Genomic DNA, 27,817 nt, shown 5'->3' with positions numbered 1-27,817 from the left:
TGAAAATAGGTCAAAAAATGACTATATCATTGCAATATTAGGAAGCTATAACCAAATCGGAAACGATTTTTATACCCTACAACCACCATTGTGAGGTACTATAAGTTAGTGCATTTGTTTGTATCACTCAGAAGGAAGAGAGATAGACCCATTGATAAGTATACCGTTCGACTCAGAATCACTTTCTGATTCGATTTAGCTTTATCCGTCTGTCATGTTAATTTGTGTATAAACTATAGGTTGCAATTTTCATCTGGCAGTCCTCAAATTTGCCATATACATTCTTTATAGCAAAGAGACTTAGCCTATAGAAATTAGAAAAAATCGGTTCAGATTTGGATATAGCTCCCATATATATGTTCGTCCTGCAAATGCAAATTTGCCCATGAACATTCCACTAAGGAACAGGGGCAAACTTCTCACATATCAATGAGGGCAGTCCGGTTCAAGTTTAAGCTCCAGATAAGGGACCTTCTTTTTGTAGCCGAGTCCGAACGGCGTGCCGCAGTGCGACACCTCTTTTGGAGAAAAGTTTTACATGGCATAGTATCTCACAAATGTTGCCAGCATTAGGAGGGGTATGCTGGCAACATTTGGACTAATTTTACAATGAAGTGCTCATTTGTAAGTCGATTCTTGCGAAAATTGGCAGGAAGGATTTCCTCTTGACTCTCGAAATTACTGGTGAATTTCATAGAAACCGGTTCAGATTAAGACATAGGTATCAAATATATATCCCGATTTTAATTCCTAGAGTTACTCCAATGCCAAATTTGAAGACGATCAGATACACCTGAACTTAGGCGGTCTGACAGACTGATTATGAGTTGGTCTGTGTGCTTCCTTCTGGTTGTACAATCAAATGCACCAAGTTTTAATACTCTATAACACTATTGTGGTGTATGGTGTAAATACGCTTTTATTCTGTAGTTTTAAAATTATCCAGCTGTGTCAAATTTGAATTCAATGAAGAGAAAATGTCAACCAAATTTATTGAAGGGTCCGAAACCATTCGGTGCTCCAAATTTCATTGAAATCGAAAATTGGTGCTCCTTTTATGGCCGAAAACTTTTTGTCATGATGCTGGTCTTTATACCAGGCATATTCAAATATGGCTCCACCAAGACCATACTCGGCACGGAAGTGGAGAGATATTTCAACAACAGAGTTTGTACTCTGTTTTCGAATACAGGGTGGCTGATGAATATTGCTACAATGATGAATATTGCTACATTTTTTTTTCGGTGTATGGAATACATTTTTCTTTTATTCATGTTAAATTAAATTATTAAATTAATTATTAAATTATTATTAATTAAATTAATTAATTAATTAATTAAATTAATTATTAAATTATTATTATTAAATAGAAAAAAAGTTATTACATTTTTTTTTGGTAGCGGCTTTCATCAGCCACCCTGTATATACCTCAATATTTACCATTTTTGTATTATTCTGGATATTTACCCTTACTCATATTTCTCATATTACTGTATTTTTCAGAATCTTATTTTAATACCTTTTCCACTATCTTTTTTGTTGCAGGCAGAGGGCCCTCCCGTTCAAGTCGAACCTGTAGATTTAAGTTTACGTTCACCAAAAGGTAAGTTTTATTGTTGCTTCCCTGTTCTAATGCCAATTCTAACGAAATGCCAAGCTTTGAAAACTTCTTTCATTTGGCATGTTTTTGGGAGTCAAAGGAGGAAGCATGGGTAGCATTTGGATACTTCTATTTATGCGTCAAAATAATTCATAAATTTTTAATTGGAATTTCATAAAAGGAATTTCGAAGAGGACAATTTTTTCGGAGTTCAGCACACAATAGTCTCCATAGTATAACACAAATGATGTATGCACTCTTCGTATTAAATGGACAAATAAATTGGTTTATTCTGACAGGAACTACACCCGATGTCCAATGTCCTCCATTTCCTGGTTATTTTGGGTTGCTTTCATTAAAGACCGCTGCTGCATGGGCGATGACTTGTGTTGGTTGTCATTTTATTTGCGGTCGGTATAAAAATGCCAACAAATGCTTATTGGTGGTCATTTAAACTGTCATTGTCCCGACTTGCAATGACCAGTGGTCATGTTTTGTGGTAGTGCTGTTGCCTGTTGCAAATGTCGCTGCTGGTTCACAGCACAGCTCCTCTTGTTGTGGTTATGATGGACAAAACAATCCGTGATAAACTTGACTTGCTGCTTGGGCTGAACCAAGCTCTGCTGAAACCCAAGAAACTCTACAACAAATTTAAATTTGTTAACTGACTGTTAAAGCATTTGAATGGCAAAGCGATTGTTTTATTTGCCACTACAATGTAATGCGAACATAAAAACATATGCATATCACATTGTACCACATGCTCTCTGGGATGCAGGTAGAGTTTCTAGATCAACATGGAATAGATGTTTACATTAATGTTAATGAAGCGGGTTGCCATAACTTGGAAAAGTTGTCCACCATGGAATGGATTATTTGAGAAAAAGAAAACTGTGTGGAAGAACATACTACAAATAAAATTCCCAGTTTAGGTTAGAACATTGTTTGAAGCAGAAACATTTGCGTTTCATCCCATTTTAAAGGGATTTCAAGTAACAGTTCTGAGTGGCTTATGCTAGCCAAGGCAAAGTCCAGGCCAAACTTGGTTGCTCCCTCATGGAGCTGCCCGGGGTGCCGCATAGGGTATCTGCATTTGATACCCGTTAAGGGGAGTGAGCAAACATGAGCCGCTAAGTCCACATGTTTTTATAATAAAATTTTAGGAAAAAGCAAAATACCTTAAAAACGAAAATCTGCATGCATGTGTTTGATAATTCCTCTTGGTTTCCTAGAAATCCTAGATAGGAGTTCATGGAAATTTCGAAAGGTCTAATAGGGGTGTCAACAGAGTTTGCGTACAAATAATTCAACCAAATTTCAGCGTGATCGCAACATTTCACGTCTTAAAATCTTAAGAAGCAATTTAGGAGATAGTTCATCTTAAAACATAACCTGTCAAGGGGCATTATACCCTTACAGACTAATAACAATATATTTACAAATGTATTAACCTAAGAATTTAAAAATAATATAATTTTCCTTTTTAAACTTTCTCGATTCTCCGATAGATCTATTAAATCTTTCAGTTGATTAAATTGATAGCATAGTTGCCGAAAAGGATCATTATTGGCAGTTGGTTTTTTATGAGAAATTGTCAAAAGATCAAAATTAGTATATTACTTCTAACTAGCGACGTATATAAGTTTTTCGTCACAGAGAAATCGTTAAGTTCTTTGCTCCAGCGTTTCATGAAGTCAAGAGCACTACGTGCTTTGTTTACAACCATTGAGATGTGTTGACGGAAGTTTAAGCGTTGATCTAAAAGAAATCCAAGGCCTTTAAAGCTATAGACTACTTCAAGTTGATTGGAACCCAAAAAGTAGTTAGTTTTAAGAGAAGTTATTCTTGAAATTGATATGTGTTTGCATTTGGAAATATTAAGTTCCATAAAGTTCTGGTTGCACCATTCGTAAAGAGTATCAAGGTCATACTGAAGATAACACTGTTCATCAAAGTCTCTCGTTGATCTGAAGATCTTTACATCATCTGCATACATCAAAATATTCGAGTGCTTTAAAGCAAAAGGGAGATCGTTTATGAACAAACAAAACAGCACAGGGCCAAGGTGACTATCCTGTGGAACACCTGAAGAGACAACAATTGATTTGGAAACTGCAGTACCAAATTTAACACTTTTGAGTACGTCCAGTCAGATATAATCTGATCCACTTTAGTAAAGATGGACTGAAACCAATAAGGTCTATTTTTCTTAACAGAAGGTTCTGGTTGACTTTATCAAATGCTTTACTAAAATCGGTATATAAAGGTATCCGTTTGGTAGCGTTTCCTAAAGCCATCGTTGACCATACAAGTAAATTCTAAAATACTTGTTATCGTCGATTTTGATTTCCGGAACCCATGTTAGTAGGGAGACAATATAGAAGAGACTTGATATGAAATAGTGTCAGTCAGAATTTTCTCTAATAGCTTCGGAATAGCATTCAAAATTGAAATACCCCTGTAATTAGAAACTTCATTGCGGTTTCCGACGGTCTTATATAAGATTGCTTCCACAATTCCGGCAGTTATCCATGTTTTAATGAACTGTTGAAAAGTGTACAAAGGGGATACGAAAGTTCGAGAGCGCAATGTTTTAAAATGTTCGATGGAATTCCATCTGGACCGGGATTAAAAGTTATCTTCAGTGACCTTAAATTTTCAAGAACTACATTTTCGCCAATCCCAGAAAAAGTCAGCAAAGATGTCGGCAATACCTGAATCGTTATCAGCTGCTTTAGCTTTATATCTAAGAAAGATCGGTAAAATATTACAACGGCGCTTTGAATTCAAAATTTGTAAAAGGATTTAGGATTTGATTTCTAATTTTATTCAAATAGCTACCATATGCCAATTTGTTTTCTTTATTATATTCGCATCTTGCTATCTAATAGTCAGACGTTGACCCTGAGCGTCTAAACCATTTATATAATTTATTCTTCTTGTTCTTCAGCCTAGAAAGATTGGTTGTATTCCTTGGAGGACCAGATGCGTTGCAAAAAGTTGTTTTAGCGACAGATTGAGAAATAAAGTCAAGTAGCACAGTATAAAATGTTGAAATCATTACATCGATATCTTTAGATCTGAATATTTCGATCCAATGAACACGTGAGAGTAGTGAGTTCAGTTTGATGTAATCAGTTTTAGCAAAACAGTACACTTTTTCAATTGCTACATCTCTTTTAACTGGGATTGTGGGATAGGGTATAAGTAATTTGAATGTCGGATGATGTCTATCCTCAGGACTTACAACCGGATCATTAGAACTTAAACATAAACTGAAATGGTTGATTAGCGAAAACAAGATCGAGTAATTTAGAAAATGAATTGTTTATGTAATTAATTTAACAATATGCCGATGCATTCATTAGAAATGCCATTTGGTATCACGGGTGTTAAATCATGTTTTATTTTTCAGCCGCAACGGTTTTTTCTATGTTAGCCAGTGGTTCCCCAGACGGTTTCCTAAGTGTATCTTGGGTTTACTTCTTGTAGTTAAGGGCATCTGACAAAAAATTTTCCACTAATTCCGAACACATTAAAATTTAGGTTCATCGCTCCTATCAATCAGCAAATGTCAACTGTTTTTAAACCCTCGGCCAAAAGATGGGGTATACTAATACAGCCATTCCGTTTGTAACGCATCGAAATATTGATCTGCGACCCTATAATTGTATGTATAACTTTGGGGATTACTTGCCATATCGGTTCAGATTTGGATAAAGCCCCCCTACAAACCGTTCCATCATAATGACTTCTTGAGCCCTTAGAGAGCCCTCTAGGTGATCAATTCATATCCGATTTGGATGAAATGTTGCATAATGACTACAAAGCTCCCGTATAAACCTTATTGAGTATTTCCATATAACGAAAAGCAGCAGACAATATGTCAAACTACGCTAGTCACTACAGCTATGCATTACTCTGGGTTGGACTCAACCTGATGTTACTCGAATATATTGTCATTGTATGGTCAGTTTCGATTGAATCGCGCAAACTCTGTTTACTGCTCACAGATCTGCAGCGAATGCCACAGTGACGATACACGCCACATTATCTGCTAGCCTTAACGTGAGTGGTATGCAAATTCAAATTGATGATTAATAAATTTAAAATTGAAATGTTGTGGACATAAGTGGTGAACTGTTAAGTTTTCATTATTCTTTCTTCGGCGTATTTTACTTTTTAAACATTTGACTGTCAAACCGTACGCCTGTCTGCCTGGCTTCTATTATTTACTTTGGGAAATTTCAGCGTAGATTTCTACCTGATCATTGTTGTTGAGCTAAAAACGCCTTTGGGGGTTTCTGGTTTTCCTTTCTTAGGCGCTTTGTGTCAGCATCAATGCAGTGGCTCTTTGGATATTTAAAGATTAAAAGCTACATTTATTGGACGATGTTGGCGTCGAAGTTTGCTGCGACTGCTGTTGATGCTGCCTTGGTTGTAGTTTTCCGGGAGTAGCTGACATTATAGCTTTAGTTATCTCTATGCGCTACTTTACATACTGGCATGGCATTGGTAATTTGACTGAGTGGACGGATCGATGTTTAATGGCAAGAGTGTTAAACCACAGATATTCAGATGTTGCACTTTTGAGATTGGTAGTGGCACTACCATATAATTTAAGGAGATAATTAGTTTTGTCTGCTAAATATATTGTGGTTGCTATCAATCGTCAATGTGCTAAAGAGATAATTCATATTTCTGTTCCATCCAGAGGTTCCGGCTAGTTTTAATTAAAGACATGTATTACTCGCCCTATTATACAGTTTAGTATTTTCTAACTGTGGGTCTTTTCCCCTCTTTATTGTAGGTAAAGTTTGTGCTTTACATTAAATGGAAATAATTTCCAGTGTAGCACCTTAACTAGATTAAGGGGTTTTATAGTTAATGTATGTCGAAAAGCCTAATAAAAGTCACTGTGTCAAATTTCAGTGAAATCGAATTATAAATGCGCCTTTTATGGGCCAAGACATTAAATCAAGATATCGGTCTACATATCAGCTATATCGAAATCTGAATCATTCAGGACCAAATTGAAGAAAGACATCGAAGGGCCTAACACAACTCACTGTCTCAAATTTCAGCGATATCGGACAATAAATGCGCCTTTTATGGCCCCAAAAACTAAAACAGAGAGATCGGTCATATATGGCAGCTATATCCAAATCTGGACCGATCTGAGCCAAATTAACGAAGGATGTCGAAGGGTCTAACACAACTCACTGTCTCAAATTTCCGCAAAATCGGATAATAAATGTAGCTTTTATGGGCCTAAGACCCTAAATCGGAGGATAGGTCTTTATGGCAGCTATATCCAAATCTGGACCGATCTGAGCCAAATTGACGAAGGATGTCGAAAGGCCTAACGGAATTCACTGTCCCAAGTTTCAGCAAAATCGGATAATAAATGTGGCTTTTATGGGCTATATCAAGCTATTGTCCGATAAAGCCCATCTTCGAACTTATTCTGCTTGTGGACAAAAAAAAAAAAAAAAGAATCTGTGCAAAGTTTCAGCTCAATATCTGTATTTTTAAAGACTCTAGCGTGATTTCAACAGACAGACGGACATGTCTAGATCGTCTTCGATTTTTACTCTGATCAAGAATATATATATTTATATACTTTATAGCGTCGGAAATGGATATTTCGATGTGTTGCAAACTGAATGACAAAATGAATTTACCCCCGTTCTTCGGTGGTGGGTATACAAAAAACATAAAAAATTTTTATTGAAAATATTATAATATTTTACCTATAAGGTTCATAAAAATTTCTTCAGATAAACAATGCAGAAATCGTTCAGAATTCCTTCCAAACTGTCGGAAGAAAAATTCAAAAATACCTCATACGAAAAGACGGTCAGAAATCGTTTAGAATAATTTCAGAACTGTCGAAACAAAAATTTCTTCCGACAAACAGGGCAGAAGTCGTTCAGAATTTCTTTCGAACTGATGGAAGAAAAATTGCACAAAAATCCCAAACATAAATCGTTCAGAATTCTTTCAGAACTGTCGAAACAAACATTCCTCCAGTTAATAATGCAGAAATCGTTAAGAATTCCTCCCGAACTGTCAGATGAAAAATTAAAAAAAAACTATTCGAATAAACGGTAAAAAGTCGTTCAGAATTCTTTGAGAACTGTCGGAACAAAAATTCTTTCCGAGAAACAGTCCAGAAATCGTTCAGAATTCCTTCCGAACCGTCAGAAGAAAATTCAAAAATACCCCATACGAAAAGGCGGTCAGAAATCTTTCAGAACTGTCGGAACAAAAATTCCCTCAGAATGTCGAACAGAATTCGGAACGAATTCGGTAAGAATTTGTCGGAAGACTTCAGAATTTGGTCAGATTTGTCTGACATCAGACATTTGGTTTGCTGGGTATGTATAATGATAAATTTGTGTAATTCATTTGATAATACAAACGTCACACTTACTTTTAATTTAATTATAATAAATCTTAATAAGACAAAACATTATATGTTGTGTGTCAGATTGGCAGTAATTATCTATTTGAATATTAAGGATTGAAAAAATTAAAAAAGCTTTCTTCTTCGTTTTTGACATTAAAATATATATTGGTTAATACATCACTGATCAATGTTGTTTAAAATTGCATTTAAATTCAGCAAACTACCTCTGGCTTCAATGATCGTACCAACTAAATGAGACGAATTACAATTTAAAAAGTAGGGCGGTATATCATATTGCAAAGTAGGATACATGTCATGAAAACTAGGTCTCTCGCACTACTTATAAAGTCTTTATATTCAAATGATTTCAATGATTCCATCATAAAAGTTTGTAGAGACTATAGGTCCCATCTTCACCATTTAAATTCTAAAGAGATCCCATTTTTTTCACATAATGCCGACCAATGCGAATACTAAAACGTACCCAGTTTTACAGTCTCTTCCGCAAGTAACCGTGATAACCTACCAACGTCAAGGGTAAAATCATTTCTAATGTAACACAAATGCAGATGGAGTATGGATGGAGTACCCATATACAGTGATGAAATACCAGCATGCAATTTGGAGTACTTTTCGCTAAAAATAACATTTTCTTTAAAAAGAATCAAATCAACTTCTCAACCCACTCGTATCTTTGAAAAACCCCAAATCTCTGCGCCGAAAAATAGTATAGACCTCTCAGCCGAGTTAAATATCTTCATCTTATTCGAAAGATTTATTCTCGGATTATAAACGTAGCTCAGCCAGTTGGCGTTTATAGCCGTTTTTGCCAAAGCGAGCTTCAAATCTAGATGCTTGGATGTAGATTGGTTAAATGTCATATTAACACGTAGGTATTTATATTCATTTACCAGTTCAATTTTCCATTTCCCATACATCCAATTCTTATTTGTCCCATTTCTCGAACCTTTCCTAAAAATCCATATCTTTGATTAACTGAGATTGATTTCCAAACTCCTAAACTGCAGTAGGAAAAGGGAACATCTGTCATGTCCTTTAACTCGACCGCTGAATCTGATAAGAGGTCAATATCGTCCGCATACATTAAAACGTTCACTATCGTCTCACCAACAGATACTCCACAAGGCAAACATTCTGACCTTAACCTCCTGGCTGTTATTGCCCTTATGGATATTTTACTGTCCGTAAAGTTGTTCACACTCGACGTCACCGTGTTAGTACCACGCCACCTCACGCATTCCGCGATCGCCCGGATCTCTGCCTGCAGGACCGTATTATAGTAAGGCAGTCCAAAACAGATCTCAGTCCTTGGGTTCTCAATGTAGAGTCCCAGGCCCACTCTGTCCCCTAGCTTTGACCCATCCGTATAACATAATCTTCCAGATGGCAATACTAGGGTTCCGTCACACCGCGACTGCGCCGCTGGAAGCAGTACCTCGCATTCGACCTCAAGTGTCGTCCCTTCCCTTCCTTCCAGGTTTCCTATCGTCGCCTCGATGGCATGAGCTGCTCCTAGGATGGATTCATTCTCCCATCGCCTTACATCTCATAGCCGCAGTGGCTGCCTTACATTTAATCTGTGTGTCAATGGGTCGGATATCTAGAATATTCTCCCATGGGTGAGATCCTCATTACTCTGCCTGTGTCAAGACAACATTTCTCTAAACTTGTTTTATGGTCCTAACGTTGCACTTTTTCTCCATAGCAGTCCTCCAAACTACTAAGAGGTAAGGAAATATTGGTCTAATCACGCTTCTGTAGAGCCAATGGACTATCCTCGGAATCAGGCCCCATTTCACGTCCACGGCCCTTCTACATAGTGTCCAAATCTGTTAGACTTCTCAGTACTCTCCTGAATGTGACACTTCCAATTTGGTTTCCTATCCAAGATTACTCCTAAGCATTTGACCATGTCAGATATCGAAATCGTTTTATTGAGAAAACGTGGTGCGTCAAATTGGACCACCTTCGTCTTCCTCGTGAACAGGCATATTTCAGTCTTCTCTGGGTTAACTGAAGAGACCCAATATCTAGAGTTACTCCAAGCGCATTTATCAACCAATCTTCCCAAAATTTTGTACAACGCTTTCCTCGACGACTACCACAATATCTATAGAGGTTGGTCGAAATTGTCAGATTTCTATCTTCTCTGGGTTAATATTGAGACCCCTGGGTTTAGCCCAGTCATATGCCTTATGCAAGACCCTTTCGGCATTTCTGCATAACAGATGGGTTCAAATCCCTTCTCAGTCTGCATCCGCAATAGGTTATTTAGGGTGGTCACCCAAAGGTGTGGCGATAAAATGCCGCCCTGTAGAGTGTCCTGTGGCACTTTCTCTCTTATATTTACGCCATGGGAACCGCAATTTATTCACCTGTTTCAGTCTCTAAGGATCTGGTCCACCCGGTACTGGTCTAAGTACCGAAAGCCTTATAGGAGACAAGGGAACATGTCATCTTGGCATAGGCGGAGCAGTGAGGGCATGAGAAAGCAGACGATTTGGCAGTGAAAGCCAGAGGACTGACGTCAGTAAACTTGGTTAACTCGAAACCTTTCGGCTCAACGCAGTCCGAGTTAAGGGCATGGGCGACAAATGCGCATGTTACCTTTTGCAAAATTCTATGGGGAGATCCAGATCGTGAGAAGACGAGGCAATTACTGAAAGTTAGAAGGAGGTCAGTACAGCTTTCGTTATCATAACAGGACACATAGGACTGCGAGCTCACTATTGGGTTCGAATCCTGGTTAACCCCTCGCAATGATGGTGACATTTGTGAGCTACTATGCCATGTATAAACTTTGCACCAAAGAGGTGTCGCACTGCGGCACGCCGTTCGGACTCGGCTATTAGAAGAAAGCCCCTTATTATTGATCTTAAAACTTGAATCGGACTGCACTCATGGATGTGTGAGAAGTTTACCCTGTTTCTTAATGGAATGTTCTTGGGCAAAATTGCATTTGAGTAGATGCTATTATCTTTCGTATCTTTTGTCTGATATTGTAACAAACTTGGCATTGACTTTGTTTAGCCAATGTCTGCGTTGAATGCTTTCTAAATTTCAGTTGAGCTTCTTAAATAGTTACTCGTATTCTTTGTGGCCATTTAGCAACACGTGCTCAATTTGAAAATAAATTCCAAAATAATTATATGTATATAATTTTCGCCAGCAAAACCATGGAGAATTGTGTGAAAGCAGCCTAAGTGAAGCTTCAGACTGGCAACATTTGATTTTGGAACTGGACTTTTGCTTAATTTCTTCCCCGGGAATTTCCATGGCTGGCTGCTGCTGGTGGTGGTTTTGCTGCCAAGGAGGACTTAATCATTGGTTGTGTTGGTGGCGATGGCCATGGTTACCAATAATTATTGATCATTTTTCATGGGGTCGTCATTATGACGGTTATTTTTAGGGCGACTCCGAACCGTTATTACAAAAATTCACTCAGAGACGAGGCCAGGCCAGGGCAGGCACAGCAGAGCAACGCTGATTGATGGACAAACCGAAACACCGAATACCGGTATCTAATGATCGTGTCTCCAACAACCAACACATTAACACGGCATTAGGCACCACTATCTCTTTGTCGTAGTCGCTTGGTGCTTGGCGCTTTGGCCGTCTGTCGTTGTCTTAAATCCAAACGAACCCAAGTGGAAGAAAAAGGTCTTCGTTAACCCGGCACATCTGTCTAAATGACCTAAAGCCAGTAGCATATGTTTAACTTGATTCGTTGCGGAATCGCGCTGCTTCTCCAGCTGCTCTGTTATGGAAATACTGAAACATAAAAATTCCGATAAATCTCGAAGATGGTTGTTTGTCCAGAAGTAATGCCACGCCACCGTCTTATGTATTTATTATCAATAGAGAGATTAATTTGCTTTATTCTGACCATTCTGGCCGGCTTGAGATAATTTGCATATCGAGTCAGCCACCACTCTTTCTTCTTCAAGCGTTTTGCTTTTCGCTGGGGACTTTATTCGGATGACAAAAATTAATGATGATTATTCCAGCATATAATTTGTCCCGCTCGCTTCGCTTTTTGTCTTTTTTTGTTCCGAAAAAAAAACACAATTTAATCTAAGAGGCCACCACGACAAGGCAATCAGGGAATGCTTTGCATTCAACAGCTCAGCAAAATTAAAGCTGTAGTTTCTATTTTATTATTTTTTTTTTTTCATTATCATGGTTATTACAATCGCCATTTGTTTAAACATGGACGTAGAGAAAGAGAGAGAGCGATATAAGTTTTTGGAAAAGGTAAAATTGATGAGGGAAATGCAATAAAATTCTTTGCACAGTGTTTTTAACTGGCGGTGATCGTTTTATCCTTTTATTAATTCCACACTCAATGATGATGCCTTAATTCATTGCAGCACAGAATTATGAGAATATTACTGACAAAGTTCGTATGTTCATAAAATGATATCTCCAAATGATTTCCATGACTGACATTATTCCGATTAAGTGATTTTTAGAATCAATATTACTATGTAACATAAGCTACCATTTGTATACCAAACACCATTAGTTGTACTTGCTAGTGTGTTTCAAATGAAAGAGCATAGGACATTTTGGCTGGGTTATGAGAGAGAAAGGAGGAGGAAACGAGAAGCAGAAAGTGTCAGAAGAAAGAATGCGGTCCGAAAATTCTACCAAGGAATTAAACCTTAAAAGTAATGGGACTATCTCGGAACCAGTCCTTGATGACAATGTGGAATCTGTACAGCTGGACAAAAAAGAGGTCAGCATAGCAGCAACCAGTAGTACTGTACAGATATAGCTGCTTCATAGTCCGTTCTCCTATTAAAAGGTCTTAGGCCCATAGAAGGCAAATTTAAAAATCGATTTCGCGGAATTTTAAACAGTGAATTATTTTATATCCCTTCAAATCTTTGCCAAATTGGATCCATGCCGGACAATGTTTGGATACCGATCGATCGACCGATCTCCCGATTTAACGTTTCCACTTCCACCATTTGTCGAGCTCTTTCCCGATATCTTTTTTTTAGGAAAACAAAGGATAAAAGAAAAGAATTGTTATAATATTGGAGCTATGTCAACTTAAGATCCGATCTGAACTAAATGTTGGAGACCGTTGTAGAAGTCATTGGGCAAAATTTCAGAAAATTCGAGTAAGAATTGTGCCCCCTTTAGGGTCTTAAGAAGTAATAAATAGAGATAGGTTTATATGGCAGCTATATCAGGCTATGGATCGATTCGAACCATATTTAACACGTATGCTGAAGGTCATGGGAGAAGCCGTTGTCCTTAATTTCGGCCAAATCGGATATAATTACGCCCTCGGGAGGCTCAAGAAGTCAAGATCCCAGATCGATTTAAATGGCAGCTATATCAGGTTATGGACCGATTTCAACCATACTCAGCACATTAGTTGGAAGTCATTACAAAACACCTGCGCACTCTAGTGGCTCAAGAAGTCAAGACCCGAGATCGGTTTATATGGCAGCCATATCAGGTTATGGACCGATTTCAACCATACTCAGCATAGTTGTTGAAAGTTATAATCAAACAGCTCATGCCAAATTTCAGCCAAATCGGATAAGAATTGTGCCCTCTGGTGGCTCAAGAAATCAGGACCCGAGATCGGTTTATATGACAGCTATACCAAAACATAGACCGATATTGCCCATATACAATCCCAACCGACCTACACAAATGCGAAGTATTTGTGCAAACTTTTAAGCGGCTACGAATGGACGTGGCTAAATCTGTCCTGACGAACAAGGCTTAAAATGTCCTGACGAACAAGAATATATATACTTTATGGGGTCTTAGTCGAATATTTCGAGGAGTTAGAAACAGAATGATGAAATTAGTAAACCCCCATCCTATGGTGGAGGCTATAAAAATGAAATTGTTGCGCTTTGTTTGTTTGTTTGTCTGTTCCGAATAGACTCAAATACGACTGGGCCGATTTTCATGAAATTTTTACAGATTGTGGAGTTTTAGACTCCGGTGAAACTAGGGTATTACATTTTTATACCCACCACCGAAGGATGGGGGTATATTCATTTTGTCATTCCGTTTGCAACCCATCGAAATATCGATTTCCGACCTTATAAAGTATATATATTTTTGATCAGCGTAAAAATCCAAGACGATCTAGACATGTCCGTCCGTCTGTCTGTTGAAATCAAGCTACAGTCTCTAAAAATAGAGTTATTGAGCTAAAATTTTGAACAGATTCTTTTTTTGTCCATAAGCAGGTTAAGTTCGAAGATGGGTAATATCGAACTATATCTTCATATAGCCCCGATTTAGGGTCTTAGGCCCATAAAAGCCACATTTTTGATGAAATTTGGGACAGTGAGTTGTGGTAGGCCCTTCGATATCCTTCGTCAATTTGGCTCAGATCGGTTCAGATTTCGATATAGCTGCCATAAAGACCGATCCTCCGATTAAGGGTCTTAGGCCATAAAAGCCACATTTATTATCCGATTTTGCTGAAATTTGGGACAGTGAGTTGTGTTAGTCCTTTCGACATCCTTAGTCAATTTGGCCTAGATCGGTCCAGATATGGATATAGCTGACATATAGACCGATCTCTCTATTTAAGGTTTTGGGCCTATAAAAGGCGCATTTATAATCCGATTTCGCCGAAATTTGGGACAGTGAGTTGTGTTAGGTTTTTCGAAATCCGTGTCGTATGTAGCTCAGATCTGTTTATTTTTAGATAAAGCTACTTAAAAGACCAATATTTTGTTATACACATTTGAACAATGGTTTGTACTTATAAGTATTTGGTCCAAATCGGAACATATTGGGTTGCCCCAAAAGTAATTGCGGTGTTTTTAAAAGAAAGTAAATGCAAATATAAAACTTAGAATGAACTTTAATCAAATATACTTTTTTTACACTTTTTTTCTAAAGCAAGCTAAAAGTTACAGCTGATAACTGACAGAAGAAAGAATTCAATTACAGAGTCACAAGCTGTGAAAAAATTTGTCAACTGCTATGGGAAAAAAGGTTTACAATTTTCATCGGATTTTGATGAAAGGTGGTTTACTCATATTCCCGAACTTAACGCGTTTTTACTTGTTTACTTCTAACAAATCGTATAAATGTTCGCACTCAAAAAAAAGCAAAAAACATGTATTATTATATCCACCACCGTAGGATAGGGGGTATATTTATTTAGTCATTCCGATTGCAACACATGGAAATATCAAATTTCGACCCTACAAAGTATATATATTTCGGATTGTCGTAAAATTCTAATACGATTTAACGATGTCCGTGTGTCTGTCCATCTGTCCGTCCGTCTGTTGTAATCACTCTAGAGCCTTTAAAAATTGAGATATTGAGATGAAATTTAGCACAGATACGTCTTTTTGATGCACGTCGGTTAAGTTCTTGAACGGGTCAAATCGGGCCATATTTGGATATAGTTGCTATATAGACCGATTTTCCGATAAAGAGTCTAATCCCCATAAAAACTTCAACCGATTTTGCTGAAATTTAAAACAGTGAGTAGTTAAAGGACAACTGACCCAAATATGGTTCAGATCGGACTATATTTAGATATAGCTACCTGAAGGCCATAAAAGCTTTATTTATTAACCGATTTCGTTGCAACAGTGGTTTAGTTTAAGCCTTTCGACATCTGACCTAAACATTGTTTGGATCGGATTATATTTAGATATAGCTGTCATATAGACCGATCTCCCGATAAAGGGTCTGAAGACCATAAAACCTTTGTTTATTACCCGATTTCGCTGAAATTTAAAACAGTTGGTTATTTCAAGCTTCTCGACATCCGACCTAAATATGGTTCAGATCGGACTATTTTAGATATAGCTGCCATATAGACCGATTTACCGATAAAGGGTCGGATGGCCATAAAAGTTTTATGTTTTATCCGATTTCCCTGAAATTTAGAATAGTGCGCAGTTTTAAGCCTGCCAATAACCGACCCAAATATGGTACAGATCGGACTATATTTAGATATAGCTGCTATATAGACCGATCTGCCGATAAAGGGTCTCAAGCCCATAGAAGCTTTTTTTAAAGTGATTTCGCCAAAATTTGAAACAGTGAGCTATTTTTAGTCAGGAGGTTAAAAATAGCTCACTGTTTCAAATTTTAGCGCTGAAATATGGTTCAAATCGGACTATTTTTAAATATAGCTGCCATATAGGCCGATCTGCCGATAAGGGGTCTGAAGCCCGTAAAAGCTTTATTTATTACCCGATTTCGCTGAAATTTGAAACAGTGAGCCTCACGATATCCGACCTTAATATGGTTCAGATCGGTTTATAATTGGATATATCTGCCAAAAAGACCAATATTTTGTTCTACAAAATTGAATTGTGACATATATTTTAGATCACTCAATGTCCGTGCCAAATTTGGGTGCTTAAGTTATCCAATTTTCACCGGATTGTGGCGAAATGGGGCTTACATATATACCCGAGGTTGTGGGTATCCAAAGGTCGGCTCGGACGAACTTAATGCCTTTTTACTTGTTACACTTTTCATGTGAAACATTGACAAAATGCTGTAATTCTTCCAAGTATACATTAACTAGTTTACTTGAACTTGACTTCCCCCATCAAATTTTCGAAAATGAGACAATTTTCATTGTATACCTATTGCGCTGAAACTTTGCACAGATTCTTTTCTTGTCCATAAGCAGGCAGTCCGATTTTGCTGAAATTTGAGACAGTGAGTTGTGTTAGGCCCTTCGGTATCAATCTGCAATTTGGCCCAGATTGGTCTAGATTTAGGGTCTTAGGCCCATAAAACCCACATTTATTATCCGGTTTTCCTCAAAATTGGGACAGTGAGTTGTGTAAGGCCCTTCGACATCTTTCTTTAATTTGGCCCAAATCGGTACAGATTAGGATATAGCTGCCATAGAGACCGATCTCTCGATTGAAGGTTTTGAGCCCATAAAAGGCGCATTTATTATCCGTTTTTCCTGAAATTTGGGACAGTGAGTTGTGTTAGTCCCTTCGACATCTTTCTTCAATTTGGCCCAGATCGGTCCAGATTTGAATATAGCTGCCATATAGACCGATCTCTCTATTGAAGTTCTTTGGCCCAAAAAGGGCGCATTTATTGTCCGATGTCGCCAAAATTTGGGACACCGAGTAATGTTAAGCCCCTCGGCATTTTTCTGCAATTTGGCTCAGATCGGTCAAGATTTGGATATAGCTGCTGTATAGACGGATATCTATTTGAAGTCTTGGCCCCATAAAAGGCGCATTCATAATCCAATTTCACCGAAATTTGACACAGCGACTTATGTTAGGCTTTTCTTTATCCGTGTCGTATATAGTTCAGATCAGTTAATTTTAGATATAGCTACTAAGAAATTCAAAATTTTGTTATACACAATTGAACAATGACTTGTACTTATTAGTAATTGGTCCAAATCCGAACATATTTCGACATAGCTGCAAGGGGGCATAAAGTATGGATTTTTCACCGGATTTTGACGAAAGGTGGTTTACATATACCCGAGGTGGTGGGTATCCAAATTTCGGCCCGGCCGAACTTAACGCGTTTTTACTTGTTTTTTTTCTAGAATCGATATTACTATAGGGCACTGCGTTGCTAGTAGTAGGCATTTCTTCTCTTGGAAGGATGGTTTACTTAACTTAATTTTTTGACAAATATGAAGTTGCGGTCCATTTTTAACTGGACCATTTAAGTATCATATAGCTTCTTAGTCTAAATTTCATCAAACTTCGATAAAAGTGGAAGTGAAATAGGTTCAAAAAGACAAATCTGGGTACACTATATGGGTGCTATACTATGCTATATATGTATCAAATCGAGGACACACATAGCTTTTATTAGAATATGTCATTCAATCCCAATTTGGGGAAAATCGAATACGAGTATAAACCAAAATTCAGTGGGGCTCAAGACTTCGAATTGGGATATTGGTTTACAGATAAGGGTCCACAAACCTGGGCCCCTATTTGGGTCCTTGTTGCTCTTTCCATCAGTAATAGGAAGTTTTTACACTCCACACAATCACTGTGCAGCGGAACAACTCCAATATGTCTATTCTTTGGAAGCCACTTTACGCAACAAACAGCTCAACTCATCACGGCCCATAATATTCCCGGGGGCTATTACAAGACAATTTTTCTTGTATTTCTCGGTAATCCAAACATATCATTAAGTCGAACCTGGCTGTTTGGCTTAAATGTTTTTCTAATTCAATTAACAACCATTTAACAATACGTCCATGTATACATCATCTTATCATTAAGCCACATGGTTCCCCCAGTGTGAGTGTGTAAGCGAGCGCCTATGCCAATTTGGAGATTTTGGGCGTTTCTTTGCTATGCGGCGTCTGCGCAGCTCTGCTGGCGTTTGTGTGAAAGGTCACCGTGAGCGGTCAAGTCAGAATACTAGTTTTGGGGTTCAAAACAAAGCGTTGATTTGACGTTTTGGCGTTTTTCCCCCATTCGGCAAATTGTGATCTTGTGAAGCTCACCGGTATCGATGAAATTGATTAATTGCCCTTTTGCAGGGGCCACTACCTCATGCTGTGGCGTTTTGTTAATATTTAGAAAGCAAATGCGACTTGTTTTATGAGCTGTTAAAACGTTTTGGTTAGTGCGATTATACATTTTTATTTTTGCTTTTTGCGTTTTGGTTTTATTTTTAGTTTCGTTAACATCTGATGAAGGGTGGGCATGGCAAGTGGGTAAAATAGTGGTGTTGGGGGAATTTATTCGGTGGGCTACTTCAACTTATTCTAAAGTGTTTTAAATAACCTAAAGTTTAGAATGAAATACAGATATAGGCTTCATGATTGTGTGACTCTTCATGGGACATTCTCAACTGAATCAATTAACCCAATGTCGAAGATTGAAGTGCTTGCCATAAAGGTCATTTGTATAAAGTATATCAACAATTCTAATTGCAATAACATATATCTACGGTTTGATTAAATATCGTAGAAATTATATGACGATTAGTGATTACACTCAAAAATTGTCGATTAGTAGTTACACTCAAAAAAAAAAAGAGAACCCCAAATGAATAGAGACGGGTTTCTACCGGGTAAATACCCAACGCTTGGGTATTTATTGTGTAAATACCCAATAGATACCTTTTTTGGGTATTTATTTGGATATTTATAATTTACAGATATCTTGGTTATAAAAACGTTTAGCAAAAAATTGTTGATGACTTCGTATTCTTTGTACATAAACCTGATCTTCTGATTTCATAAAATCGGATATTAGTTATATATAGCCGCTACATAGACCAATCTCCAGACTTAAAGTCTTGAGGCAAAATATTGGTAATTTTTCCTCCGATTCCGATGAAAGTTGGCACAGTGAGTTTTGGTAGACCCTTTCCTATTACTGAGAAGTGCTGTTCAGATAGGACTATATTTGGATATCTCCCAATATTGAGTATTAAGGCCATAAAAGATCCATTTATTACACGAATTCGATGAAATTTGGCACAGCATGTTCCTACCCATTCCTGTCAAATGTGGTCCAGATCGGACCATATTTGGATATAGCTGCCATATAGACCGATCTCCCGAAATAGTGTAATGAGCAAATACAAGGAGCCATTTTCATCCTATTTCGATGAAATTTGGCACAGCGAGTTTTGGCAATTTTCTTAATGGGAGTTCAACACCCCAAATCGGACCATATTTGACCATATAGACTGATCTCTTGATATACAGTATTGAGCCCATAAAAAGAGCATTTTTCATCTGATTTCGATGAAATTTGAAACAATGCGTTTTGATAGACCTCTACACCTTTATGTCGAACATCGTCCAGATCGGGCCATATTTGGATATATCTGCCATATTGAGCTCTTAAAAGGAGCATTTTTGTTTTTATACCCAAGATATCTGCAAAATCATAAATACCCAGCTTTTGGGTATAAATGGGTAAATACCCGGGTGATTACCCAATTTTCCAGGTAAATACCTTTTGGGTATTTACCCATCGCCCATTTCTGCAAATGTATAAATATTGAACCATTTGGGAGTAAAACTGACCATGATTTGAGGCTTAAGATTTTTTTGTCCCGTTTGGTATACACAATTCCTTATTCAAGGTGTAGTAAAATCCAGCTGAATTTTTCAATAAGTTGGAATATCGCAACTTAACTCAATATAATTATACGAAAAATTGTTATGCGTTTTAATACCAATTTCACACAAATTTGTCGTATGATAACCCTTAATTTATTTTATTAAAACTTTAAAATAGTGATGTGTTTCTTAAAAATGAACCCTTTTTCTTGTATCATGAAAGTTAATTTTGAACGTATGGGGTATAAAAGTTAAATCTAATTAGGTTAAATCAGTTAGATCTTAGTAGTTGTTGGAAGTCATAACAAAACACATCATGCAATATTTCAGCCAAATCGGATAGGAATTGCTCCCTATGGAGGCTCAAGATGTCAAGACCCCAGATCGGTTTATATGGCAGCTATATCAGGTTATGGACCGATTTGAACTATTCTTAGCACAGTTGTTGAAAGTCATAACAATTCACCTCGGCTAGCTTTACTCCTTCGAAAGTTAACGTGCTTTCGACGGACAGACGGACGGACATGGCTCGTTCGACTCAAAATGTCATGACGATCAAGAATATATATACTTTTTGGGGCCTTAAACGAATATTTCGAGGAGTAACAAACAGAATGACGAAATTAGTATACCCCCATCCTATGGTGGAGGGTATAAAAACATATAAAATTCAGAAAAAAACATGAAATGTTTATTAAAATACATAGTAAGGACCATATATTTTAATGTTTGAAGATTATGTCATGCAAATGGTGACCGTGACTGCGCCTTATATGGTCCATCCGATAAGTCCAATTTTGGTATACTCTATCTAACATTTCGGCTGGTATCTCACAAATAAATGCTTTAATGTTGTCTTTTAATGCGTCATTTGAAGCGGGCTTGTTTGTATAGACATACGCTTTAACATAGCCTCACAAAAAATAGTCTAAAGGCGTTAAATCTCACGATCTAGGCGGCCAATTGACCGGTCACGAACGTGAAATAAAATGTTCACCCTACTCGCCACCCAATAAGTCCATTTTTACTCGTGCTGTGTGGCAAGTGGCACAGTATTGTTGAAATCACATGCCATGCAAATCAAGCTCTTACGTTTTGGGAAAAAAAAGTTGGATATCATCTTACGATAGCTTTCACCATTCACTGTTACGTTACGATTCGCATAATCTCTGAAGAAGTATGGTCCAATGATGCCACCGGCCTATAAACAGCACCAAACTGTGACTTCTACTGGATGCATTGGTAGCTCTTGCAATGCTTCTGTCTGATCTTCACTACAAAATCGACAATTCTGCTGATTTACGAAAGTGGCACAAGGCACGTCACAGATGGGCATTTTGTCGCCACACGCATGGGTGACCATCATAAGTGACCTATTACGGAAGCTGACTGAGGAGGGATTTTAGCCGGTCTGCTACGCAGACGATATTATAATACTTTTAAAGGGTAAGCATCCGAACCAGCTATGGAGAAAGGCCGAAAGTTTCTTGCATATGGCTTATAACTGGGCTAGACCCAGAGGTCTCAATGTAAGCCCAGAGAAGACTGAAAGATGCCTGTTCACCAGGAAGACGAATGTGGGTCAATTTAACGCACCACGTTTCCTCAATAAGACGATTTCGATATCTGACAAGGTCAAATACTAAGGTGTGATCTTGGACAGGAAACTGAATTGGAAGTGTCACAGCGTATTGAGAATTCTCTCAGATGTTGGGCCCTATGTAGACGCGCCGTGGGCTCGAAATGGGGCCTGAATCTGAGAATAGTCCACTGGCTCTACAGGAGCGTGATTAGACCAATGCTTACTTAAGCCTCAATGGTTTGATGGACTTCTATGAAGAAAAAGTGCAAAAGTAAGGACCATAGAAAAGATTCAGAAAACATGTTGTCTTGGCGTAGGCGGAGCGATGAGGACGAGGAGCGTCGAGTGTGAACATCTTTACGGACGGTAAAATTGCCATAAAGGCAACAACAACCAGGACGGTAAGTTCGCGAACAGTCTTGTAGAGTAAGAAGGAGATTAACGCCTTCTCTGAGGATGGGAAAATCCGCATCGTTTGGATGCTGGGCTAATGGGACTAAGTGGGATTAAAATGGATGACGATTTGGCGGTGAAGGCCAAAGAACTGTAGACAATAAACTTGGTTAACCCGAAACCATTCGGATCGACGTAGTCCGAGTTAAGGGCGTGGGCGACGAAAGCGCCTGAAACCCTGTGGAACAGCGAAACAGTCGGTCCGGATCGTGAGAAGACGAGGCCATTACTGAAAGGAAGTAAGAACGAGGTCAGTGCAGTTATTGGAATCATGGCAGGACAAATAGGACTACAAGCTCACTTTTGTAAAATCGTTGCGGCAATTGAGCATATGTAGGGTATGCGTGGAAGATGATTAGACGTTGGAGCATTTCCTTTGTCATTGCCCGGCTTTTGCGACTAACAGTTACCGGCACTTAGGTGGGGACACTATACCAGACATGAACCAACTTAGGGGAGTGATATGGAAAACAATTAAGGACTTTGTAACAGCACGAAATTGCTAACTTAGATTTTCTTTTTCGAGGTTACTTTTTTTGTATTTAGAGTTCATAACAAGCCTATTACTGGCTTGAGTGTATGTCCATAGTGACATGGGGCGGATTAATATCTGCACCCTTTATATACCCTCCACCATAGGATGGGGGTATACTAATTTCGTCATTCTGTTTGTAACTACTCGAAATATTCGTCTGAGACCCCATAAAGTATATACATTCTTGATCGTCGCGACATTTTATGTCGATCTATCCGTGTCCGTCCGTCTGTCTGTCGAAAGCACGCTAACTTCCGAAGGATTAAAGCTAGTCGCTTGAAATTTTGCACAAATACTTCTTATTATATTAGATCGGTTGGTATTGTAAATGGGCCATATCGGTTCTTTTATTTGAAATAGCTGCCATATGAACCGATCTTGGGTCTTGATCTTTTGCACGACGTGTTTTGTTATGATATCCAACAACTGTGCCAAGTATGGTTCAAATCGGTCCGTAACTTGATATAGCTGTCATATAAGCCGATCTTGGGTCTTGACTTATTGAGCCTCCAGAGGGCGCAATTCTATGATATCCAACAACTGTGCCAAATATGGTTCAAATCGGTTCATAACCTGATATAGATGTCATATAAACAGATCTGGGGACTTGCCTTCTTGAGCAATTATCATCCGACTTGCCCGACATTTTGTACGACGGATCCTCTCATGAACATCAACATACGTGTTTATTATGGTCTGAATCGGTCTATAGCCCGATACAGCTCCCATATAAATCGATCTCTCTATTTTACTTCTTGAGCCCCCAAAGGGCGCAATTCTTATTCGAATTAGCTGACATTTTGCACAGGTCTCCAACATATAGTGTGATTGTGGTCCAAACCGGATCATGTCTTGATATCGCTCTAATAGCAGAGCAAATCTTTTCTTATATCATTTTTTGCCTAAGAAGAGATGCCGGGAAAAGAACTCGACAAATGCGATCCATGGTGGAGGGTATATAGGATTCGGCCCGGTAGAACTTAGCACGCTTTTACTTGCTATTTGGTTATAAAGTCGCACTTTTTACAAAGGGGTCATTTGTTGTTGTATTTTTGCCTTGATCTATGATATCTAGCCACATTTTTATACCCTCCACCATAGGATTGGCGTATACCAATTTCTTCATTCTTTTTGTAAATACTCGAAATATTCGTCTGAGACCCCATAAAGTGTATATATTCTTGACTGTCGTGCCATTTTATGTCCATCTACCCATGTCCGTCCGTCTGTCGAAAGCTTGCTAACTTTCGAAGGAATAAAGCTAGACCCTTGACATTTTGCACAAATACTTTTGATTAGTGTAGGTCGGTTGTGATTGTAAATGGGCCAAATTGGTCCATAGTTCGATATAGTTGCCATATAAAGCCATCTGGGGTCTGTCTGTCGAAAGCACGCTAACTTTCGCAGGAGTAAAGCTAGCCACTTGAAATTTTGCACAAATACTTCCTATTAGTGTAGGTCTGTTGGGTTTGTAAATGGGCCATATGGGTTTATGTTTTGATATGGCTGCCATATAAACCGATCTGCCATATAAACCGATAGAGGGCGCAATTCCTATCCGATTGGAATGAAATTTTGCACGACATGTTTTGTTATGATATCCAACAACTGTGCTAAGTCGGTCCATAACCTGATATAGCTGCCATATAAACCGATCTTCGGTTTTGACTTCCCAAGCCACTAGAGGGCGCAATTCCTATCCGATTGGAATGAAATTTTGCACGAAGTACTTTGTTATGATATCCAACAACTGTGCCAAGTATTGTTTAAATCGGTCTGTAACCTGATAACCGGTCTGTAACCTGTCACATAACCCGATCTAGGAACTTGATTTCTTGAGCTTCTAGACGACGCAATTCCTATCCGATTTGGCTGAAATTTTGCATGACGTATTTGAATATGACTTTCAACAACTGTGCCAAATAGGGTTCAAATCGGTCAATAACCTGATATAGCTGCCATATAAACCGATCTGGGATCTTTACTTCTTGAGCCTCTAAAGATCGCAATTATTATCCAATATGCCTGAAATTTTGTACGACGGATCCTCTCATGACCATCAACATACGTGTTTATTATGGTCTGAATCGATCTAATGCCTGATACAGCTCCCATATAAATTGATCTCTCTATTTTATTTCTTGAGCCTCCAAAGGGCACAATTCTTATTCGAATTGGCTGACATTTTGCACAGGTCTCCAACATAAAATTTAATTGTGGTCCGATTCGAACCGTAACTTGGTATCGCTCTAATAGCAGAGCAAATCTTTTCTTTTATCCTTTTTTGTTTGCCTAAGAAGATATGCCGGGAAAAGAACTCGACAAATGCGATCCATGGTGGAGGGTATATAAGATTCGGCCCTGCCGAAAATTGCACGCTTTTGTTTGTGTTCCGTTGCTCTCTTCCGAACCTCATTCCTGCAAATAACAAACCAAATTGTCTGCCACATAACGAAACTTATATCTTCTGATCGATACGCCACTATACACGCTCGAATGTTTAACAACAGAAAAGAAAATCGAACCGTTTCCGCTACGATGATTGTGTGGACACAACGAGCGTTCACACACACTCACTCTCACACAAGGACACACATTTGCTAAAATTTAATTTTAAGGCAAAACGGCGGTCGCGGCCCAAACATACCAAGACATACATGGTAGACAAAACTTATCCACACATATGCATTCAAAGAAATACACAAATTTTGTGGCAGGGAGTTGTCATCTACTTTGACGAAATTCTGTTAAAAAATATTAAATTATGATTATTGGAAAAATTTGGAAATCGGACAGCCTCAACAAATTTTCCAAATACCGAGATGACTTGCTTAAGAGGCCAGCCAAAGGCACCCAGACAACCTACGATCTTAAAATTTTGCACACAATAGCACCTCAGCTTTAACCACAATAGCACGCACCTCAGCTTTAACCCGTACTCATACCGCATATTTTGTACCTGTTTTTTCGATTTCCTTCCCACATGCTCTATCAATTGCATAAGTGAGCTCGTATATGTCCCTTTATATTACCGTAGGCTATACTGACCCCCCTCTTACTCCCCTTCAGTAATAGCCTGGTCTTGTCACCATCCGGATCTCTCCATACGATTTTGGTCGTCCTACCAATCTTTTCGGCTTTCCACAATGTTACATGCTCGTCGACCTATACTAAAATATTGGTGTTTCATACGGGAATATTTTTGATAGTAGTTTTGTTACAATCTTGACAAGGATTTCCAATATACACATACATTTCGGTTAATATTTCCAGGACTTTGTTAAATAGTTGAAGCCTTAAGTTTACTGACATTTCTAGGACTCACGACTTTGAATGTCAATCCGTGCATTTGTCATATTTGTTGCGATAAGTCTATATTTTTCCCGAATTCTGTTGCAAGCAAATCGAGTTTATCTATGGGAAATTTCAACTGAATTGTCTGCGACGAACACATTTATTCACATTTTGCAGGCGATGGTGGTTGCAGACAATATAAAAACTATAATTGATGGTACCAAAACCATTGACAAACATGTTCATTTAAATGACAATTGTGATGGAATCGTTAGGGGCATTGACAAATGCTAATGTCATGTTCTGGCCAAATTATCGGCCAACATCTGTCCTAAATGAATTGACGAGCTTGTTGCCCGGCTACTCCATTCACTTTTTATGATACAATTCAAATATTTATTGTCTTCACTGTGGGGAGCAGCAGAAAAAAAACTTCGTTAACTGTAACATGGCTAAATTATTACGCTCCGTTGTGACACTGAGCAAAGTTTAGCAATAGCCTTGGCCACTGGTTACTGGCCACTGGCCACTGGCCATGCATGGAATGAGCTGGGGAGTGCAGCTCGTAACTTACTCCAAATCAATGGCTGAACTGTAAACTGTCGATTTTCGTCAAACGGCCCTAAAGAGCCCGACATGCATGTTAACTTCTTGGAAACGGCGGCGACGAAGACGATGATGTCGTATAGTCGTCATCATCATGATGACGACAATACGACAGCGTTGTTGGTAGCTTCGTCCACAACATTCTAGACCAGATAGCTCTAGTTGCAGGCTCTACTCTTCTATTCACTGAATTCTGAACATTCAATCAACTTTAATGCGAAAGAACAAACGAACGAGCGTAGCGTATTGTGATGCGATACATGCAGTTTTATTCTTGTAACCACACGTAATTGTTGTCGCCAAATGTTGTCCAAATGTCATCAAATGACAGCCTGATGATCGCCGTCTTGGCGCTTACTCTCCTCCGCTAGATGGCAGTTGGGCCAGTGGCCATGGCGGCCGCAATACTACGTGCAGCAGCGCCGCCATCCGAGTCGCCCATTGCTGGACGCCGGCATGAATGGTCGGTCAGATGGACAGACAGACAAACCTGACGGACGAGCGAACAGTTGATCATTGGGTTGCATAGTTTGCTAGCTTTACTGGATGGTGTTCCACGACGACGACGCAGCAAGCTCATCAAAATCGTCTAAAAACAATGTAGACTTTGTCAGTTCTTTAACATAATTATGTGTCGACAGCGTGTTCAGACTTACGAGTGGAGTTTTTAATAAACGAGACCACTGCGCACCACATAGCCACGTCCACAACCCACAAAACTCCTTCTCTGGCAGTTCACTAGCCACTGGCCACTGTCCTGACGCTTTCAATGTATGTCAGCGGGCAGGCAAGATAGACCAGCCTGTCCGTCATTGTGGCTAGCCAGCATTGGCCGAGGAGCGGTTTTTGACAGTAGTAAATCGCAGCGAACCCTATAAATTGCAAACTTCAATTTGACCATAAATACACATCAGATTGTTGACACCTTGGTTGGGAAATTGTTAACACACTTAGCTTTGGATGCATTTCGCTAAGCAGACGAAGGTGACAGACTACTGATCTTTGCCTAGAGCCTTTGTCTCATCACATACACGAGTCGTACGACCAAAGCTGCACTATTGGCTAACACTAGATTTACCGAATTTAATTAGTTTGCGCTTAGCCTTTGAGCCTAACCAGCGATGTTGTTGCAACGAATGCCCGGCGACACCACTGACTAGAGGTATTTTTTCGTATTTCTTTATTTTTGACACAAGGAAAAACAATTAGAAGTGAAACAACAAACGACACCAAACAAATTGAGTTTCATGTCCGAGTATAATGATCAC

At 38.7% G+C, this 27,817-nt stretch overlaps 1 protein-coding gene across 2 annotated transcripts in view; it reads left to right on the top strand.

The window, feature by feature from the left end:
• LOC106083305 (Krueppel-like factor luna) overlaps positions 1 to 27,817 on the top strand; it is a 432,045-nt gene that overhangs the window by 159,910 nt on the left and 244,318 nt on the right. For both annotated transcript variants that reach the window (XM_059368425.1, XM_059368426.1), the window contains exon 4: positions 1,546 to 1,603. In XM_059368425.1, coding sequence (XP_059224408.1) covers positions 1,546 to 1,603 — 58 coding nt within the window. The remainder of the gene's footprint in view (positions 1 to 1,545; positions 1,604 to 27,817) is intronic.

Source organism: Stomoxys calcitrans, chromosome 5 (genome assembly GCF_963082655.1).
Source record: "Stomoxys calcitrans chromosome 5, idStoCalc2.1, whole genome shotgun sequence".
In the NCBI taxonomy this organism is placed as follows: Eukaryota; Metazoa; Arthropoda; class Insecta; order Diptera; family Muscidae; genus Stomoxys; species Stomoxys calcitrans.
Note: the sequence above shows the minus strand (reverse complement) of the source record. Positions and strands in the feature narration are given on the sequence as shown.